General features: G+C 44.2%; 1 protein-coding gene across 2 annotated transcripts in view; it reads right to left on the reverse strand.

Moving 5' to 3' along the window:
- ascc3 (activating signal cointegrator 1 complex subunit 3) overlaps positions 1–3745 on the reverse strand; it is a 141511-nt gene extending 137766 nt beyond the window's left edge. The window contains exons 1-3 of one of the 2 annotated variants that reach the window (XM_029743720.1): positions 3660–3745; positions 2918–3063; positions 1618–1768 (exon numbers count right to left, since the gene is read on the reverse strand). In XM_029743720.1, coding sequence (XP_029599580.1) covers positions 1618–1768; positions 2918–3007 — 241 coding nt within the window. In that variant the 5' untranslated portion in view covers positions 3008–3063; positions 3660–3745. Of the gene's footprint in view, positions 1–1617; positions 1769–2917; positions 3064–3623 lie in introns of both variants that reach the window. The other variant, XM_029743716.1, reaches the window with a different exon arrangement.
- Between the last annotated feature and the right edge of the window lie 18781 nt (positions 3746–22526).

A 22526-nucleotide genomic window follows, 5' to 3' on the forward strand; every position in this document is an offset into this window, starting at 1 on the left:
TTCTAGAGCTTTACTTTATTCTCTACGCTCTAGGTAGAGACAGGCTAAGGGTACATTAAAAGGACCAAAATTGCATGGTCAAGAACCTTTCAAAAATTTCCCAAACAAGTGTTTATTATCGCGGAAGGCTCTCTAGACTTTCAATGATGAAGACAAAAAAAAGAGTAGCGGCGAACAGAAAGCAAATAAATTGAACAAAATTGGCTTTTTCATAAAAATGTGCTTTTATCTCAGGGTTTCAAGGAGGTAGGTAGGACATAATGCTTCTCTTGGTGAGCTCTTAGACAGCATTTCAAAGTACAAATCCTGACTGTACAACATGGTTTCAGTGACCTACTGCATGTGTCTATTGTTAGAATGTACTGTACTCTTATTTTCTGACAACATCCTGACATTCTCCACTAAAACACCTCAGCTAAGGAACATGCATCAAGCTCTACACTATATTATGCATCTTTCAGAGATAGTGACCCTGGCCTGATTCTCTGTTGAAAGGCTCATGTATGACACCCCCAGGCAGTCAGCCTCCACTAGCTATCCTGAGCTCTTGATCCCCTACATACATGTAGCTGCTGTTAGAACCCCAGGCTTGTTCTCAATTTGTCTTCCCTCGATTCCTTGTGTCCTCTCCTCATCACCTTCTCAAAACACATTCCTCTAACGCGTTTTGAGAAGGTGAGGAATCGAGGAGAGGATGTGAGAAATCGAGGAGAGACAAATTGAGAGAGCCTCAAAGATGCCTTCTTGTGTGTCCTGCAGGGTCTCAGTCTCTTCCTGTACATTACAGAGGCGCTCCGCCCGGGGGTTAGGGGGACAGAGGTGTGTGTGTGTGTGTGTGTGTGTGTGTGTGTGTGTGTGTGCGTGCGCGTGTGTGTGTGTGTGTGTGTGTGTGAGAGAGATCCCCCTGTCCCCCAACAGGCAGGATCAGAATAGTAATAAGAGCAGTAGGAGTTGGCCCTGTGTTGCATAGCTGTACGACTTCTGGAGAAGTTGTGGGGGATTTGCATCTAATCTAATTATAAGTCACATCAGGAAACCTGAATTCCGTTGTGGGGCGGTCCCTGCGGTGACGGCAGAAGCTGGGGTTCCTTTTGGTGGAGCAAGCTCTCCATAGGAGGTTGAATCCCAACAGTGTAGGGGAGGCTCAGTGATTTGTCTTGAGGCTAAAAACTATAGAGGACTATTGCACATTTTGACGGCGAGGAAATATAATACATTTAAGTGCGGCCCTCCAGACCTCGGTGAAGACCAAATGCAGCCCCAGAGGCAAAATTAATTTGACACCCCTGGCTTAGAGTGTATATCATCCAAGCCAATGAGTTGATTACCTATCAGTGTTTAACCTATATTAATTTAGTAGCGGCGCCCCATGGAATGGGCAACCCCATGATTCAGCCCATTTAAACCTGCCATGCAACATAAGCTGGTCTAAAGGTTATAATTATTTTAAAGGGAAAATTTCATTTCAGATGGTGTCTACAAAACAACAACTGTCTTTGCCACTGCTTGGAATAGTCCTAGGGAAGACACTGTCTATTCACCCTCACAGATAACATAACATTAGAATGGTGCTGTATGACTGAAAGTGCATCCCTGCCAGTCCAGCGAGTTGATTACCTATCTGCTTGGCAGCCTGAAGGATACTCTTCAGCTCATGTGCTGCAGCCTGCTGCTCTGCCTTCTCCAGGTGCTGAGTGAAGAACTGGACTATCTTCTGCCATGTCAGGCCCTCTCTGGAGAACAGCTCCTGCCTCTTCAGACGCTTGGTCTAACATAAGACAAACAGACAGCAAGGGCATAAAGTTACACAGATTTATCATGAAACTACGTAGTCTGATATTGGATGCACACAGTGACCTCTCTCTGCATATCCCTCTATCACACACAAACACACAGCAGAGGGTAACTCTAAGTCCTTTTCAGAACTCAAAGACATAGCGCAGCAGCATACGCTAAGTTCCTTGCATAGCGAGCGACTTTGAAATAAGCCTTTCCTTTAGCATTGGGTATTAGTGCTCATCAGGTCAGGGGGTCCAGTGCAAGGAGGGCCGGCAGCAGTATTAACACCATGCCTTTATTACAATCAGCACTTCCATGTCCTCTAAAACTAAAGAATTTTAACTGGAGCTCTGATAATCTCCCAGCGACCCTCATTAGTCCCTCTTTTCCCTCAAGCAGCAGTTTTCCCACTGTGGAGGATTTAGCTCTGGGAGAACAGGGCCAGAGGTGGTGGTCTGAGGACCAGGCCCAATTTCCTCCTAAGCAGAGTATCTCAATACACACCAACAACTTAACAAGCCCCCGATCAGAATGAGAGAGGAGAAATTAGGGGAATAGAGGCAGAGGCAAAGATTAGAATATATTTTGAAATGGGAGAGAGAGAGAGCGGATTAAAAAAAGATAACAGGAAAAGAGAGGTAGCATGGTAAATGGGAGAGAGCTGGAGAAAGCGATATCAAGGAGGGAAGTAGCCTGTGTTCACAACAGCCCAAAGCATCCTCCTCAATTGGCTTAATTCACATACGTAATCAGCTCCACCTCCCTCTTATAATAAAGCAGGGCTGTGAATTGCTAGGGACCTCAAGATGCGATATCACAAAGTGCCAATATGATATGTAGTGTGAATCAATAATGTGATTTTATTGTGATTCAATGTTCCAAACCTAATTCTCACCAAATGTCTTCTGCAGAGAGAGCAATGAGAAAACGAGTTTTGGGCATAAGTGATGAAAACAATTTGGCTCCCTATTTAAAAAGAAGATAGATAAGCTTTGAAGGAAAAATACTGGAGTTTTGTTGCTGGTACAGCCGACTAGGGATAAAATAATATTGCGATATTGTTAAATCGCGATAGTGTCCATTCACAAAGGTTAGTCAGATATGGTCTATAATGTAACTTGCTTTGGGTTAGCCTTACCTTCAAGTCATATACTTCTTCAGTGAAGTCTTCCTGCTTGCTGACAGTGGAGAAGGAGCGCAGGGCGCCGGTGAGCCGGGGTGGAGACATTGGTTGCCCACCACTCTGTGTCCATAAGATGCTACCAAACACAGTATATTTCTAATCTGAAAGTAAAAAATAAAAAAAACATTCAGGCTATAAAATCAAATAGCGGAGTAAACAAAACAATACATTTTCCCTCACCACCAAAGAGACTTGATTTGTTTTCAACTGGAAGGTAAGGTTACGTAGATGCTGTCATAACTGAAGAGTTGGGTAAACAATTTAGGTAACGTAGCTAAATGCTTGGTCTGACAGCCTGTCAACTCCATTGACAGCTAGCTAACGTTAGCTAACTCTGGCTAGCATCATCACTTAGTTAGCTAGCTCAGCTGACAATGCATGTCGTGGCTAACAATAATACAGCCACTTGCCAAAACGAGTCTTAGATTACAGCATTTCTTTCTCAATGTCAACAACGTGATTTTGTTGACATGAAAAGTTAACGTGAGCTAACTAGCTAGCTTAGCACAGTTGGAGGGAGAACAAATGGAGAATTGCGTTAGCTAACGTTAGCTGCTCAATTTGCCACGTCTCCCGATACAATGCAATGGCCACAAATGCAGGACAGTGTGGTACTTGTCATCATAATAATACGAACAAAGGGTGTATGGATAAATTGTACCTGTACTCGTAACGACAGCAAGGACTTAATACTCACGTTTCTACACTTTCAGAAGCGTTTACGTCAGATGGTCCGTCAAAGGTGGAGTAGTGGGTATTGTAGTACATTTATGGATACTTGTAGCCCTGTAGACATGGAAAGGACTACAATATCCATATTAATCGATACAAGAAGCAAGCCATCAGTAATCGATTTGTGAGAGAGAAATCAGAGAACTACAGGTATTTATGACAATTATCTTTGCCTACAGTATCATCAAAGATACTGACAACTAACTCCTTTTATTTGTAAAAATATTATACTGCTCAAAAAAATAAAGGGAACACTTAAACAACACAATGTAACTCCAAGTCAATCACACTTCTGTGAAATCAAACTGTCCACTTAGGAAGCAACACTGATTGACAATACATTTCACATGCTGTTGTGCAAATGGAATAGACAACAGGTGGAAATTATAGGCAATTAGCAAGACACCCCCAATAAAGGAGTGGTTCTGCAGGTGGTGACCACAGACCACTTCTCAGTTCCTATGCTTCCTGGCTGATGTTTTGGTCACTTTTGAATGCTGGCGGTGCTTTCACTCTAGTGGTAGCATGACACGGAGTCTACAACCCACACAAGTGGCTCGGGTAGTGCAGCTCATCCAGGATGGCACATCAATGCGAGCTGTGGCAAGAAGGTTTGCTGTGTCTGTCAGCGTAGTGTCCAGAGCATGGAGGCGCTACCAGGAGACAGGCCAGTACATCAGGAGACGTGGAGGAGGCCGTAGGAGGGCAACAACCCAGCAGCAGGACCGCTACCTCCGCCTTTGTGCAAGGAGGAGCAGAAGAAGCACTGCCAGAGCCCTGCAAAATGACATCCAGCAGGCCACAAATGTGCATGTGTCTGCTCAAACGGTCAGAAACAGACTCCATGAGGGTGGTATGAGGGCCCGACGTCCACAGGTGGGGGTTGTGCTTACAGCCCAACACCGTGCAGGACGTTTGGCATTTGCCAGAGAACACCAAGATTGGCAAATTCGCCACTGGCGCCCTGTGCTCTTCACAGATGAAAGCAGGTTCACACTGAGCACGTGACAGACGTGACAGAGTCTGGAGACGCCGTGGAGAACGTTCTGCTGCCTGCAACATCCTCCAGCATGACCGGTTTGGCGGTGGGTCAGTCATGGTGTGGGGTGGCATTTCTTTGGGGGGCCGCACAGCCCTCCATGTGCTCGCCAGAGGTAGCCTGACTGCCATTAGGTACGGAGATGAGATCCTCAGACCCCTTGTGAGACCATATGCTGGTGCGGTTGGCCCTGGGTTCCTCCTAATGCAAGACAATGCTAGACCTCATGTGGCTGGAGTGTGTCAGCAGTTCCTGCAAGAGGAAGGCATTGATGCTGTGGACTGGCCCGCCCGTTCCCCAGACCTGAATCCAATTGAGCACATCTGGGACATCATGTCTCGCTCCATCCACCAACACCACGTTGCACCACAGACTGTCCAGGAGTTAGCGGATGCTTTAGTCCAGGTCTGGGAGGAGATCCCTCAGGAGGACATCCGCCACCTCATCAGGAGCATGCCCAGGCATTGTAGGGAGGTCATACAGGCACGTGGAGGCCACACACACTACTGAGCCTAATTTTGACTTGTTTTAAGGACATTACATCAAAGTTGGATCAGCCTGTAGTGTGTTTTTCCACTTTAATTTTGAGTGTGACTCCAAATCCAGACCTCCATGGGTTGATAAATTGGATTTCCATTGATTATTTTTGTGTGATTTTGTTGTCAGCACATTCAACTATGTAAACAAAAAAGTATTTAATAAGATTATTTCATTCATTCAGATCTAGGATGTGTTATTTTAGTGTTCCCTTTATTTTTTTGAGCAGTGTATTTTCACAGGTATAATTTTTGGGGGTGTGAAACGGGTCCCTTTTTGGGAACCCCAGGAGTAGGGGAATAATATAAGAATGTATTACAGCTTTCAAGCTATGAGCTTATTAATCAGTGATGATCACTGGTCTGTGGGTCAAAGGTTGGCCCATATGCCACGTTCAGATGCTAGTCAGAACTAGGAAACTCTGACATTTCTGACTTGCTGACTGGTTGTAGGAAAAGTTACCTTGTTCCAACTAGCAAAATGATCTCTGTGGTAAACACAGATTTAGGAGATCCTATACATTTTGTTCTATGAGAAATCTTCATCAGCTAATGTAACTTTTGTGAATTTTGAATCATTTATAGTATGTAATCAAAACAAGCACATAAAAGCACATAAGGCTTCATAATTCATAAAGTTAATGTTAATTGCCTGATATAACCTCATAGAACAAAACGTATAAAATCACCTAAACCGGTGTTAAAGATTTTCTCCTGTACTTGTGTATACTTTTTAGCCAGTAGTTCTGAAAGTAGTGTCCACGATCCAAAAGTGGTCCCTGAAAATTGTGTACTATGTCACAAATGTGCAGATATGTGCACCACTTCATTACTCTCTCTCGCTCTACTGTGCGTGCCACTTGCTAGATATCACTCAAATGACGAAGGGCTGAAACTCAAATTGCTAGGGGGCTGGCCCACGTAGGGGTAAATGTAGGAAAAATGGCATCACACAGCTTCCAGAAAAAAGTCGCTTTCAAACTAGGGATTTCGTGGCTAATTGAGGTAAAACAGTAATTCTGCTCAAAGATTAGGACTACAAACTGGCGAGCTCTATTATGGCCCAGCAGTAGGCTACTTATACAGTTAAATGGGATAAATTCCAAACTGCTCATAATTCTGCTCATAAATTCCCCCCATACTTGGTTTGAACCCTGGCAGGACCTAGGCCTACTTCGAAGTGAGTTCAATGGCGATAACAAACAATCTTGTTTCAATGTTTCACTGTATTAAAAATCTAATTGTTTTTCTTATAAATAGTTGATGTAGGCCTAAATACATGTAATAACAAGGCAACAGTAAACATGTTGCCTCCACATGAATGATGCAGCAAAAATGTATAAAATCCTGTTTTTGCTTTGTCATTATGGGGTATTGTGTGTAGATTGATAAGGCAAAAAACGATTAAATACATTTTAGATTAAGGCTGTAACGTAACAAAATGTGGAAAAAGTCAAGGGGTCTGAATACTTTCCAAATGCACTGTAAGTAGGACACGTGACATCCCGACAACTTTGTAAAAAAACACTTTATATTGGAGTTGTCTCAAGATGGCTATGCATATTCACGACATGAGGCGAGTACCATAGTATCTCTCTCCATTGAATACAGGTGGTTGATGTCAACAACCCTTATCGAATATTCAAAAAATGTATTAAAATAATGAGATTTATCCACCAACCCAAAGAAAGGAATAGGCGGGAGCTTTCTTGTCAGAATATCCATAATCTTTGGTGTAACCGGTGTGAAATGGCTAGCTAGTTAGCAGTGCACGCTAGTAGTGTTTCAATTGGTAATGTCATTCGCTCTGAGACCTTGAAGAAGTTGTTTTCATTGCTCTACAAGGGCCTTTTGTGGAACGATAGGTAACTATGCTTCGTGGGAGGTAGTTGTTGATGGGTTCAGAGGGTTCCTGGTTCAAACCCAGGTTGGGACAAGGAGAGGGACGGAAAGCAAGATTGTTACACTGTCATATTGTGTAGAGAGAGGAACATTAGACTTAGTTAATTAATTACTTAGGAGTAGGTGCTTGTGCATGCTTCGGCGTTTCTTCTCTACAGGGCATGGATTAGCCCTTGATCATGACTCTCAATTACATTACACATAAGAGTTGTTGGACGAAGATGTCTTCTGTACAGGGAGTTTTGTTAAGAGCCCAGATGCTCAGTCTGAACATTAACACGCGTCGCTTGCGGTACGGTTTTGGAAGCATTATCTTATCTTTCATGTCAGTGAAAAATCATTTAAAAAAAATAAGGTTTATATTGTTACACATCTTGATGGGTTGGAGTCAGTGGTCCCACACGGTCATATCTCTATGTTACAGCGCTTGTTTACGGAAAAGAGTCGAGAGACCACGTGTGCTAATTAGCTATCTAGCATGCTCCGAACAGCTGCGTGTAAGCTGTACAGTGTCTTTACATAAAATCGTGATTTTTCTCATGAATTCTACAAATGCCACATAGGCCTGCTAAATAAAGTTTACCAATCAATGTGGCAGGGTCAGGCTGCTAAAATGACAGATTGTGCCACAGGCCTTCATGTGTTTGCAACAAATAAGCCTCAGGGTCAACACTGCATCTCATCGCAGGCCTATCTGCCTGATTGGATCACATAATTGGGTCATAATTGATCCCTTAATGGTCTAATCAAACTTGCCTTAACTTGTGTTAACTTGTAGCCTGTCTTTACATACATATTAATTTACTGTGAGGGTTAATAATATCAATGTGACCTGCATTAATAGTAGCAAAGTTATGTAGGCCTAGAGAAAGGCCCAAGCCTTTATTATTTAATTCAGTTACTACAGGAAACGTATGAGATGTGATATTCCTTACTGGTAGCTGCGGTGATATTTGATGTTAATTTGATAAGGTCACGCCTCATGCCATCTGCTGTCCAACTGGGCCAAAACAGAGGCAGTGTGTTGCAGCCAATAGGATGGGGCTATTTGTCTGTCTGGGCACATAACGGGTTTGGTCCAGCAATGATAATCATATGCTAAATTATACCCCCTATTATCCATCCCCGCTATGTTATGGAAGATCTCTGAGGACATTTAAAATGAAAAGATATGCTAAATATTCATAATCTGGCCACATTTAATGCAACATTGTAGCCTGTTAATGTATATTGTTTGATGTGTGTTTAATGTAATGGTAATCTTTGTCCGGCGGGTCATTGATGAATATGCCTCCTTAACTTTGGATATGAACCAGTCTTATCCATTGAAAATAGCTCATCCTAATTCTAAGCACAGATTTATAAACTGGACCCATTCATTACTGTAGGATACTATATGTGTTGGGAGGTCTCGCTGTTTCAGCTGGATTGGTGATGGACTTTCACGTAGTGATGACGAGAAGGAGGATAGGGTTAAACGCAGTGACTCCTCAGATTAAGTCAAAGACTGTAGGATAACTGTTAGACTGTACATAAATACTGGGAATGCTTTGGAGAGGGGCGAAGTCTGTTTCATACACCCTACCCCTTAATAGGGTTACGTCCCCTGAAAGCTTTTTCTTTAGGTTTTCAGTGCCACACAGCAGTAAAACTCATCTTCCTCTGTCCCTTGACATGTGTTTTGTGAATCACCCGGCCTCCACACACCTTTGTAATTCTGAAACTGTCTTCTTCTAACCCACCCATGAAGGTAGCTCATCTGATTCATCCCATTTGACTCCTCTCCTCCCCTCTCCTCCCCTCCCCTCTCCTCTTTTCTTCTCCTCTCCTCTCCTCTCCTCTCCTCTCCTCTCCTCTCCTCTCCACACACACTCACACAGAGATAACATATCCTCCAGTCGAGGCTACGGGGCATGGATTGTACAGTTTGAGTTTTATTAGTATGAAGTTATCAGGAGTGGTGTCATCCCATATCTAGCTGTATTTAACACTAACCTAATTCCAAGTGAGCGTTATCAAGCTCTTGACCTTACCATGGGCAAAGGCATCTGAAACAATAGTAGCAAAACTGCAGAGGAAACTATGCAAATGATATGTTAGAAACAGAGACCGTCAACAAAATTCAAACCCATTATTTGGCAAGCTTCAAAGTGAGAATCACACAGTTTCAAGCAATGAGTTATAACTGTTTATTTATGATTTATAAACTACATATTAACTCGTAATTAACTGTATGTAATCTCAAATCAAATCAGTGAAATGCTTACTTACAAGCCCTTAACCAACAATGCAGTTTTAAGAAAAATACCAACAAAAAATAAATAAGTAAAAGTAACAAAGAATTAAAGAGCAGCAGCAAAACAACAATAGCGAGGCTATATACAGGGGGTACCGGTACAGAGTCAAAGTGCGGGTGCACCGGTTAGTCGAGGTAACAGGTAATATGTACATGTATGTAGAGTTATTAAAGTGACTATGCATAGATAATAACAGAGAGTAGCAGCAGTGTGAAAGGGGAGGAGGGAGGGCCATGCAAATAGTCTGGGTAGCCATTTGATTAGATGTTCAGGAGTCTTATGGCTTGGGGGTAGAAGCTGTTTAGAAGCCTCTAGGACCTAGACTTGGCGCTCAGGTACAGCTTGCCGTGCGGTAGCAAAGAGAACAGTCTATGACTAGGGTGGCTAGAGTCTTTGACAATATTTAGGGCCTTCCTCTGACACCGCCTGGTATAGAGGTCCTGGATGGCAGGACCTTGGCCCCAGTGATGTACTCTCAACTTGCTCCACTACAGCCCCGTCGATGAGAATCGGGGCGTGCTTGGCCCTCCTTTTCCTGTAGTCCACAATCATCTCCTTTGTCTTGATCACGTTGAGGGAGAGGTTGTTGACCTTGCACCACACTGTCAGGTCTCTGACCTCCTCCATATAGGCTGTCTCGTTGTTGTCGGTGATCAGGCCTACCACTGTTGTGTTATCGGCAAACTCAGTGATGTTGTTGGAGTCGTGCCTGACCGTGCAGTCATGAGTGAACAGGGAGTACAGGAGGGGACTGAGCACGCACCCCTGAGGGGCCCCCGTGTTGAGGATCAGCGTGGCGGATGTGCTGTTAGCTACCCTTACCACCTGGGGGCGGCCCGTCAGGAAGACCAGGATCCAGTTGCAGAGGGATGTGTTTAGTCCCAGGGTCCTTAGCTTAGTGATGAGCTTTGAGTGCACTATGGTATTGAACACTGAGCTGTAGTCAATGAATATTATTCTCACATAGGTGTTCCTTTTGTCCAGGTGTGAAAGGGTAGTGTGGAGTGCAATAGAGATTGCATCATCTGTGGATCTGTTGGGGCGGTATGCAAATTGTGTGGGTCTTGGGTTTCTGAGATAATGGTGTTGATGTGAGCCATGACCAGCCTTTCAAAGCACTTCATGGCTACAGACGTGAGTGCTACGGGTCAGTAGTCATTTCGGCAGGTTACCTTACTGTCCTTGGGCACAGGGACTATGGTGGTCTGCTTGAAACATGTTGGTATTATAGACTCAGACAGGGAAAGGTTGAAAATGTCAGTGAAGACACCTGCCAGTTGGTCAGCACATGCTCAGAGTACGTGTCCTGGTAATCCATCTGGCCCTGCGGCCTTGTGAATGTTGACCTGTTTAAAGGTCTTACATTGGCTGCGGAGAGCGTGATCACACAGTCGTCCGGAACAGCTGATGGTCTCATTGCATGTTTCAGTGTTACTTGCCTCGACGCAAGCATAGAAGTTATTTAGCTTGTCTGGTAGGCTTGTGTCACTGGGCAGCTCTCGGCTGTGCTTCCCTTTGTAGTCTGTAATAGTTTGCAAGCCCTGCCACATCCGACAAAAGTCGGAGCCGGTGTAGTACGATTCGATCTTGGTCCTGTATTGACACTTTGCCTGTTTGATGATTCGTCTGAGGGCATAGCGGGATTTCTTATAAGCTTCCGGGTTAGAGTCCCGCTCCTTGAAAGCGGCAGCTCTACCCTTTAGCTCAGTGCGGATGTTGCCTGTAATCCATGGCTTCTGGTTAGGGTATGTACGTACAGTCACTGTGGGGACTGTACGTACATTTACTATACATATAAATACATTACAACCCCCCTTAAAGGGTACCAAAAAAAAACTCAAGCCCTTTCAGCACAATGACAAATAGAATATTGTCACAACCGTCGTATGAATAATTGGACCAAGGCGCAGCGTGAATAGAGTTCCACATTTTAATGATAGTGAAACTTCCAAAAACAACAACAATATAACGATCGTGAAATACGTAGCGCACATAGGCACTCATACAAAACAATATCCCACATAGCAGGTGGGAAAAAGGACACACTAAGTATGATCCCCAATTAGAGGTAACGATATTCAGCTGCCTCTAATTGGGAACCATACACACACACCAACATAGAAATATAATACCTAGAAACCCCCCTAGTCACGCCCTGACCTAAAACACCATAGAGAACCCCGAGAGCTCTCTATGGTCAGGGCGTGACAAATACATTGTGCTGAAGTGCTGACATCATTCTCTGCATGCCAACTCCAAATTACCCAGTATTCTTTCCTCTCTTTCAAACTGGTGTGTTATTCTATTATGTAAATGTTGCACTGTGATCCGTACCTGCTACACCTGCCATCAGCATTTACATTATGACTGAACTTGTTATGGCAGCCAGACAGAGAGAATGATTTCTGTGTTGTGCTCCCTATGATGTAGGCCCTGACACAGCAATGAAAGAATAGAATGTGTCTAGTGGTAACAACATTCTGTAGGCTATTCATTTGTACACTGAACTGCTACAATGTGAATGAATAGGCTTCATTCTATGTCTCTGTTGTGTCTTGTTGGAAGCTGTTGATGCTTTTCCTAAGAGTTGAATCAGATGTAGAAAGGTGCATGAATATCATGTTAAAACATATGAGCAGAATATGATTTTTGAAAACATTGCTGTTTGTTTTTGCTACGTTTGTAAAAATGATCTACTGATTAAAAATGGATCGTAACAGTACATTTTCTCTCAGGTCAGAATCTCAAATAATCCACCGAGAAAGTTCTAGGGGTGTCTGGGGGAATATAAATTGTATTTATTTCCCAGAGCATAATATTTAAACATTTCACAGGGCCTATCTGACATTCACATTTTTCCTTCCTCAACAGAAACAAAGCAAACCCTGCGCACGAAGAAATAACTACTTAGCATTCTGTGCATTTCAAATGTTCAAATGCAGGGTGGTGGTGGGTACATTAGAGGCTCCTGTCTGCTAATGTTCTACAGAGCCGAGAGAGAGAGAGAGAGAGGAGGGGGGGCACACTGCGAGAGAGAGGGAGAGAGGAGCAGAGAGAGAGAAAGAGAAAGAGGGGAGAGAGGAGCAGAGAGAGACAAAGAGAAAGAGGGGAGAGAGGAGCAGAGAGAGAAAGAGATAGAGAGAGAGTGGAGCAGGGCGAGAGAGAGATGGATAAAGGAGCAGAGAGAGAGGAGCAGAGAGAGAGAGAGAGAGAGAGAGGAGCAGAGAGAGAGGGAGGAGCAGAGAGAGAGAGGAGCAGAGAGAGAGAGATTGATGGAAGTGGTGTTGGGGGAAAAACATACGACATTATAAAATCCATGTACACAAACAACAAGTGTGCGGTTAAAATAGGCAAAAAACACACACACTTCTTCCCACAGGGCCGTCGGGTGAGACAGGGATGCAGCTTAAGCCCCACCCTCTTCAAAAAAATATCAACGAATTGGCGAGGGCACTAGAACAGTCTCCAGCACCCGGCCTCACCTGCTAGAATCTGAAGTCAAATGTCTACTGTTTGCTGATGATCTGGTGCTTCTGTCTCCAACCAAGGAGGGCCTACAGCAGCACCAAGATCTTCTGCACAGATTCTGCCAGACCTGGGCCCTGACAGTAAATCTCAGTAAGACCAAAATAATGGTGTTCCAAAAAGGTCCAGTCGCCAGGACCACAAATACAAATTCCATCTAGACACCATTGCCCAAGAGCACACAAAAAACTATACCTACCTTGGCCTAAACATCAGCACCACAGGTAACTTAGATCTGAGAGACAAGGCAAGAAGGGCATTCTATGCCATCAAAAGGAACATAAAATTCGACATACCAATTAGGATCTGGCTAAAAATACTTGAATCAGTTATAGAACCCTCTGCCCTTTATGGTTGTGAGGTCTGGGGTCCGCTCACCAGCCAAGAATTCACAAAATGGGACAAACACCAAATTGAGACTCTGCATGCAGAATTCTGCAAAAATATCCTCAGTGTACAACGTAAAACACCAAATAATGCAAGCAGAGCAGAATTAGGCCGATACCCGCTAATTATCAAAATCCAGAAAAGAGCTGTTAAATTCTACAACCACCTAAAAGGAAGCGATTCCCAAACCTTCCATAACAACGCCATCTCCTACAGAGAGATGAGCCTGGAGAAGTGTCCCCTAAGCAAGCTGGTCCTGGGGCTCTGTTCACAAACACAAACAGACCCCACAGAGCCCTACGACAGCAACACAATTAGACCCAACCAAATCATGAGAAAACAAAAAGATAATTACCTGACACATTGGAAAGAATTAACAAAAAAAACATAGAAAACTAGAATGCTATTTGGCCCTAAACAGAGAGTACACAGTGGCAGAATACCTGACCACTGAGACTGACCTAAACTTAAGGAAAGCTTTGACTATGTACAGACTCAGTGAGCATAGCCTTGCTATTGAGAAAGGCCACCATAGGCAAAACGGGCTCTCAAGAGAAGACAGGCTATGTGCACACTGCCCACGAAATGAGGTGGAAACTGAGCTGCACTTCCTAACCTCCTGCCAAATGTATGACCATATTAGAGACACATATCTTTCCCATGCCAATAAAGCCCATTGAATTGAATTTAATTGAATTGAATTGAGAGAGAGAGAGAGGGGGGGGGGGGCAAGAGAGAGAGACACTTCTCGCTCCCTACAGAAACAATAAGAAACCCTCTTGCTATCTGCTGTGGCTGAGCAGGGTCATTTGTTTGTGCCGTAATGGCACTGAACACTGCTAATGCGCTTCCAGAATGTCTGGTACCAGCTTTTCCCCTCCCCAGCCCTGGATATGAAACCTATCCTAATTATTTACATTGTGAAGTATGCTCCATGGCGAAGGACTTATGCCGCAGCTCAGCCACGATCAGAAAATCTTAATAACTCACCTCCCTGAAACATGAGTCCAATCTGCCAGATGCTCCCAACAACTATAGGAGAGAGAGAGTGACAGTGATGGTGTGTGTGGAAGGTGTGCATGTTACATGTCACATGCCTCTGCATTTTCCAGCAGTTTGTGTGAAGAGGGGTTGCTCTGCTAATCTTTCTCTCCATGGTGTCTGGTTAGGAGCCTGACAGATGTGTTGACTGCTTGTTCCACAGAATGGTCTCTGAAATAAGTTAAATGATTTGGTTTATTTTTCCTGAGGTGGGATGTTTGCCTCATATACTTTCTAGGTTATCAAATTGGATTCTCGCTTGGAATAGTTGGTCAATCTAACTGTACAATATTTGAAAATGTAAAAAAATCAATTTTAGATAGAATCTAATATGATGGTGCATGTCGGAATAAAATATAAGGTGAAATAGAATTCTGTACAGCGCCTGAGATTCTCGTACCCAATACCGAAGTGTCAGAACTCTGAGGTAAACTTTTTGGGAAAAGTAATTCAGAATGATAAATACATAGCGAAACAAATATTTCTACTCCAAAAATTGAACAGTTCAAAAAGAAGGATTGTATCTTCAGTCAGAATGCAGCAGGAGTCCTAGACACACTTTGTGGCCATTTCACTATAATGTCTAAACTGTGCCCCATCTTCAATCTATGAGGGTGAGAGGAGAGAGAGAGAGAGAATGACACCTTTTGCACTTTAGTCTTGCCCAGCCTTTTGAGACGACTAGATGGTGATTTTCATAGAATGTCATTATTAGACCTAGCATCAGGCATCGTGGCTGGAATAGGATTCTGGGTAATTCCCTCTCTGTCTGACACTCACTGCTCTTGTCTGAGAATGGGGAAGTGTCTGACATTCCATTTAGCAGCCCTGGAGACGAGCCACCAGGCAGACACCCCATCCTCAATCACAAGGGTGCTGCTCTGGGGGTGAGGGGTAGGGGAGGGGTGTCCTGGTGGTGTGGGTTAAGGGAGGTGCATGGCGTGCTGCTCTAGTGTTGTAGGGTGTGGGGAGGGCCCTGGCTGACATTAACAGATGAATCTACTGTTGGTGGTGTCCTGGGATGGGTGGATGTTATATTCATTATGGTACCTGAGTCACTGGTCACTGGACCTAAAACAGAACTTCTTCACAGAACTGACAATAATCAGGCTGGTTTGCAGTTCTATATACAGGTAACTGCCAAAATAAAGAAAACACCAACATAACGTGTCTAACGGAGCATTGGGACACCACGAGCCGCCAGAGGAGCTTCAATGCACCTTGGCATAGATTCTACAAGTGTCTGGAACTATTGGAGGGATGCAACACCATTCTTCCACAAGAAATTCCATAATTTTGTGTTTTGTTGATATTAGTGGAAAACGCTGTCTCAGTCGCCTCTCCAGAATCTCCCATAAGTGTTCATTTGGGTTGAGATCTGGTGACTGAGACACACACACACACACACCCTTTAAACCCCCTATGCCCCTTTGATACCTCTCTTTCAAAGTCTCTGAGATCTCTTCTAGCCATGGTAGCCAAAATAATAGTACTTTGGATCCCTCATGGTAGCCAAAATAATAGTACTTTGGATCCCTCATGGTAGACAAAATAATAGTACTTTGTATCCCTCATTTGCTCAAGTGTTTCCTTTATTTTGGCATTTAAATTACCTCTAGATTGGAACCTTTTGTAGGGCCATATATGAAGCGACACATTTAACCCTTATTGGTTCTAACACCATTTCGTCTGGCATTTCTCCATAGGTCCTACATTTATAGATCTACATACATAGGAAGAGACATGAACATGCCGCACATCACATCAGCATGACAGGGTTCTCCTTGCTGAGGAGCTAAATAGTTTGACCTATATGGTGTGGTGAGTCCTCTTATATAACCTCAAACATTCGGCTTGAACACCACATAAATGACATCACTGGATCCTTACCGTGGCATAAACATATGCATAAAATAACTTTCCTGTATCAACACAAAGAGTCCGATTTGTTAGAAATCTCAAGATGAAATATTAAATCAAGTCAAATCCATTTTCATTGTGCTGACAGACAGACTTGTTTTTTCTGTTTGAATGCAGCTTTATTAATGACCACAATGGGGAATTTCTATATCACCCCAAATGCAATTTGTTTGATGCACAACCATTTCAAAACACACTTTGATCTGAGTTTTTTTTATGTTCATACTGTACATTTTGGCAGATGCAGGTACTGCTGTGTTTTCCTACTTGTCATTGTAATAGCAGAGGTAGCACTTAGGAGTGGCGGCGGTGGGTGATTTAATGAAAATGTACTGTTCAGTGTGTACGTAGCCAGAGCCTCATCGTCCAGTCTGCGCCTCAACTGTTTGCACTTTCGGATAATCAATCCCACAGAGACACAAATGAACGGATTGATTTAAACCTCGGAGCAGCCGGCCAGACCCCACTGCACTGAGAAACTCTATCCATCACCAAACACAATAGCTTTCTCAAGCGCATCACAGGTAAGAACCACTCCATCAACTGTGGCGTGGAGAGATCACAGTAGTGAGACTAACTACAAATGAGACTGAACCTCCACTCTGCTACCACTATAGAGCAGAGTCAGCTAGCCAGAAAGTCAGCCAGTCAGTAAGTCAGCCATTCAGTAAGTTAGTCAGCCAGTCAGTAAGTCAGCCAGCCACAGCTAGCCACAGCCTAACCCTCTCTCTCTCTCTCTCTCTCTCTCGCTCTCTCTCTCTCTCTCTCTCTCTCTCTCTCTCTCTCTCTCTCTCTCTCTCTCTCTCTCTCTCTCTCTCTCTCTCTCTCTCTCTCTCTCTCTCTCTCTCTCTCTCTCTCTCTCTCTCTCTCTCTCTCTCCCTCCCTCCCTCCATCCCTCTCCAGCCAGTCACAGTCAGCCAGCCGGTTACCTGGTCTGAGAAAGATGCCCCCGACACAGGACACAGAGACTCTATGGAACTCACTGGCCAGTTCTCATGGTAACATGATCTCTGCACGCATCTCTATGGGGCTACAACTTCCCTAAGTGAAGTGTGGCTAGTGATCTGTGATATTTGTATATATTGCCTATAGTATAGCTACAACGTACAAGCTATCATTGCAAACGTGGTTGCCCTTAGATATTTACATACTACTTTGTGCATTGAATATTCTGTGTATGTGGAGGCGAAGTCAATTCCAGCTTCTTATTTATTTTAGGTGAAATTAATAGAGTTTCAGATTACAAACTGTCACACATGAATTGTCACAGTGTATTTTAATCAGGGCAAACAGAATACTACTCCCAAGAAAACAGATGACTGTCACTCTACCCCCTAGCTATCTCTGTGAAATCACACTGTAAAAGAGGACATTTTAATTAAGTTCAATAACGGTGGTACTTTTTCTGTACACGTTGTTGTATTTATTTATATATTGGTACTTACAGTCTTGTCCCATCACTGAAACTCCCCTACGGACTCGGGAGAGGCAAAGGTCGAGAGCCATTAGTCCTCTGAAACACGACCCTGCCAAGCCGCTCTCTTAACCCGGCAGGTAGTTGTTAGAGCGTAACCGAGAGTAACCGAAAGGTTGATGGATCGAATCCCTGAGCTGACAAAGTAAAAATCTGTTGTTCTGCCCCTGAACAAGGCAGTTAACCCACTGTTCTGCAGTAGGCCTTCATTGTAACTAAGAATTTGTTCTTAACTGACTTACCTAGTAAAATAAAGGTACAAAAAAAATACCCAGAAGCCAGCTGCACCAATGTGTCAGAGGAAACAGTGTCCAGTTGGCGACTGAAGTCAGCTTGCAGGTGCATGGCCCGCCAAAAGGAGTTGCTAGAGCGTGATTGGACAAGGAAATCCCGGCCGGCCAAACCCTCCCCTATTCTGGATGACGCTGAGCCAATTGTGCGCCACCTCATGGGTTTCCCGGTTGTGACACAGCCTAGGATCAAACCAGGGTCTATAGTGACACCTCAAGCACTGCAATGCAGTGCCTTAGACTGCTGTGCCACTCGGGAGGCCCTCACGTTGTTGTATTTGATATTATGGAAAATATGCCCACGTTTCTTGACAGCATTTTAACACAACTATTAATTTTGTATTCATGCTAGGTTTACTGGTAGGACAGTGTCACGCAAAGGTATTCAGATCCCTTGGATTTAGTGTGTTATCAAGTGGGATGAACATTTATTTAGTTGTAATTTATTGGTCAACAATTTACACAAAATACTCTGTAATGTCAAAGTGGAATAATTTTTTATTTTTTATTGTTTTTATTAATACAAATTAAGTAACTTAAATATAGTCATTCAGCTCCCTGAGTCAATACATGTTAGAAACCTTTGGCATCGATTACAGCTGTGAGTCTTCTTGGGTAAGTCTATAAGAGCTTTGCACACCTGGATTGTGCAATATTTGCCCATTATTGTTTTCAAAATTCTTCAAGCTCTATGAAGATGTTGGGGATCAGGGCTAGACAGCAATTTCAAGTCTTGCCATAGATTTTAAAACAGATTTAAGTCAAAACTGAAAGTTGGCCACTCAGGAACATTCACGGTCTTCTTGGTAAGTAACTCCAGTGTAGATTCAGCTTTGTGTTGTAGGTTATTGTCCTGCTGGAAGTTGAATTCCTCTCCCAGTCTCTGGTGTAAAGCAGGCTGGAGGACGTTTTCCTGTAGGATTTTGCCTGTGCTTAGCTCCACCCCGTTTATTTTCTTATTATTATTTTACCTTTATTTAACTAGGCAAGTCAGTTAAGAACAAATTATTACTGTATTTACAATGATGGCCTACACCATCCAAACCCGGACAACGCTTGGCCAATTGTGCGCCGTCCTATTGGACTCCCAATCATGGCCAGATGTGATACAGCCTGGATTCAAACCAGGGACTGTAGTGACGCCTCTTGCACTGAGATGCAGTGCCTTAGACCACTGTGCCACTCGGGCATACCCATACCATGATGCAGCCACCACAATGCTTGAAAATAAGGAGGCATTTACTCGGTGATGTGTTGTGTTGGATTTGCCCCAAACATATGGCTTTGCATTTAGGCCAAAATATGGATTATTTTGCTGTGTTTTTGCTGTATTACTTTAGTGCCTTGTTGCATACATATGCATGTTTTGGAATATTTGTATTCTGTATATTTGTATTCTTCTTTTCACTCTGTCATTATTGTGGAGTCATTACAATGTTGTTGATCCATCCCCAGTTTTCTCCCATCACAGCCATTGAACTCCATAGCTGTTTTAACATTTTAGTCATTTAGTCATTTAGCAGACGCTCTTATCCAGAGCAACTTAGAGTAGTGAGTGCATACATTTCATCCATTTTTGTCTCTGTACTGGTCCCCCGTGGGAATCGAACCCACAACCCTGGCGTTGCAAACACCATGCTCTACCAACTGAGCAATGGCCTCATGAGAACATTTCTGAGCAGTTTCCTTCCTGTCCTGCAGCTCAGTTCAGAAGGAGGACTGTATCGTTGATGTTGATGTTTCTGGGTAGTTTAATACATCATCCACAGCATCATTATTAACTTGGACGTGCTTAAAGAGATATTCCGTTTCTTATTGTTACCCATCTAACAATCACTGCCCTTCTTTATGAGGCTTTTTAAAAGCCTTTGTAGTTGAACCTGTGCTTGTAATTCAATATTTAACTGAGGGACCTTACAGATCTTGTATGTATGGAGGACTGAGGAAAGGTTAGTCATTCAGAAATCATGTCAACGCCTATTATTTCACATAGAGTGAGTCCATATATCTTATGTGATTTGTTTAGCAAAATCTGACTCCTGAACTAATTTAGATTTCAACAAAGGGGCTGAATACTTATGCAACTATATTTTAGTTATGAATGTTGTTAATTTAAAAAATATAGATTTTTTTCTCACTTTGACATTACATAGTATTTTGTGTAGATTGTTGACAAAAAATGACAATGAAATCCATTATAATCCCACATTGTAACACAATAAAATGTGAATAAATCCAAGGGTTATGAATACTTTTGCAAGGCACTATCACTACAGCTACACTTCACTATAATTCATTCACTACACTACAATTCATTTAACTGAGTCACTTAATACTTGTCAGGGTAATGTGTATCCACTTCTCCTGAGGTATAATTTTGATAGCGTGATTAAAAGCAATGACATTAAAACCCAATATAATCATGACTTTATCGTTTAATCTTTTCTCTCCCACTGAAATGAATGAGTGCAAGTAGCCCTCTCTCCCCCTCTCTTTCTCTCTCTCCGCCTCTTCGCTGTCTTTCTGTCTGTCTCTCACTCCCCTCCCCCATCTTTCTCTCTGACCCATGGTTCCTTCACACATTGAAATGTAAACCTGTCACGACTTCCACCGAAGTCGGCTCCGCTCCTTGTTCGGGCGGCGTTCGGCGATCGACGTCTCCGGCTTTCTAGCCATCGCTGCTCCATTTTTCATATATCCATTTGTTTTGTCTTGTTCCATTACACACCTGGTTTCCATTCCATAATCACTTATTTAGTCCTCTGTTCCCCTCCATGTCTTTGTGTGTAATTGTTTATTGTTATGTGGATATTGTCAGGCGCTATACTTTTGCTATGTTCTGTGTTTTTGGCACATTATTGTTCTTATGTGCTGTCATTTTTGGATCAGAATTAAAGTGCGCCTGTTTACTACACTCTGCTCTCCTGCACCTGACTTCACCTCCCGTACACACCCCTAACAGAAATACACACCGAATCATGGAGTCAGCAGGAGCAGGGACCCTAGTTAGAGGAGTCAAGGAGCGTGTCCAGGAACATTCTGCTATGTTACATCATCTTGGTGCCATGATGGTTCGCGTTGTCCAGACTATGGACCGCTGGGAGAGACAGGAAGTCTCCCCAGTGCCTCGAGCATCGCAACCGGGGTTACCTCTACCCGTCCCGTCCGGAACCAGTCCCAATGGGATGCGTCTCTCCCTTCCCAGGGAGTATGATTGGACGGCAGCACAGTGCCAGGGATTCCTGTTACAACTGGACCTCTACCTGGCCACTGTGCACCCAGCTCCCTCGGAGAGGGAGAAAGTGTCTGCCCTCGTCTCATGCCTCTTGGGAAGAGCTCTGGAGTGGGCAAACGCCGTGTGGGGAGAAGGAGACGCGGTGTTGGACCACTTCGGGGAGTTCATCCGTCACTTCCGGCTGTCTTTGACCATCCGCCCGAAGGTAGAGCGGCGGGGGAACGGCTCTTTCATTTGAGGCAGGGGACGAGGAGTGCCATGGAATTAATTCACCCTGGAATTCCGGACCTTGGCTGCCGGAGCAGGCTGGAACGACGATGCGCAAGGACATCCGACGTGAGCTGGTCTCTTTCGACCAACTGGTGGATTTGTCCATCCAGTTGGATAACCTGCTGGTCACCCGCGGACGTCCAGAGGGGGCTCTGTCGATGCCATCTTCCAGCACCCCCGCTCCGGTGCCCATGGAGTTGGGAGGGGCTATGCGAAGGGAGACTGGAGGAGGAGCCATCACGTGCACCATCTGTGGCCGCAGAGGGCACACTGCTGGTCAGTGCTGTGTCAGTTCCTCTGGGTGTAGAGGCAACAGGCAGGGCACTCTGGCGTCCCCCCAGGTGAGTCTGCACCACACTCATCCAGAGTCCTCTGTTGACCACCTGTTTGTTCCTGTTTGTTTCCCTGATTTTCCCCCGCATTCCCAGCATAAGGTGATTCAGGCGCAGCTGGGAATTTTATCGACAGAGCATTAGCCCTTAGTTTAGGGATCCCCGTTATTCCTGTAGTTAGACCTTTCCCGGTTCACGCTCTGGATAGTCGACCATTAGGGTCCAGGCTAATCAGGGAAGCCACCATCTCCTTGGGCATGGTGACGCAGGGGGGTCACGAGGAGAGAATCAGTTTCTTCCTCATTGACTCTCCTGCGTTTCCCGTGGTACTAGGCCTTCCCTGGTTAGCTCAGCATAACCCCACTATCTCCTGGCAACAGAGGGCTCTCACGGGGTGGTCGCGAGAGTGCTCAGGGAGGTGTGTAGGGGTTTCCGTTGGTGCTACCACGGTGGAAAGTCCAGACCAGATCTCCACCGTGCGCATCCCCCCAGAATATGCCGATTTGGCTGACTCAATTACCACCGCATTGACGGGGGGATTGTGCGATAAATCTCTTGGTAGACGCTGCGCTTCCCAGGGGTCA

The sequence above is a fragment of the Salmo trutta genome, chromosome 3 (genome assembly GCF_901001165.1).
Source record: "Salmo trutta chromosome 3, fSalTru1.1, whole genome shotgun sequence".
Taxonomy (NCBI): domain Eukaryota; kingdom Metazoa; phylum Chordata; class Actinopteri; order Salmoniformes; family Salmonidae; genus Salmo; species Salmo trutta.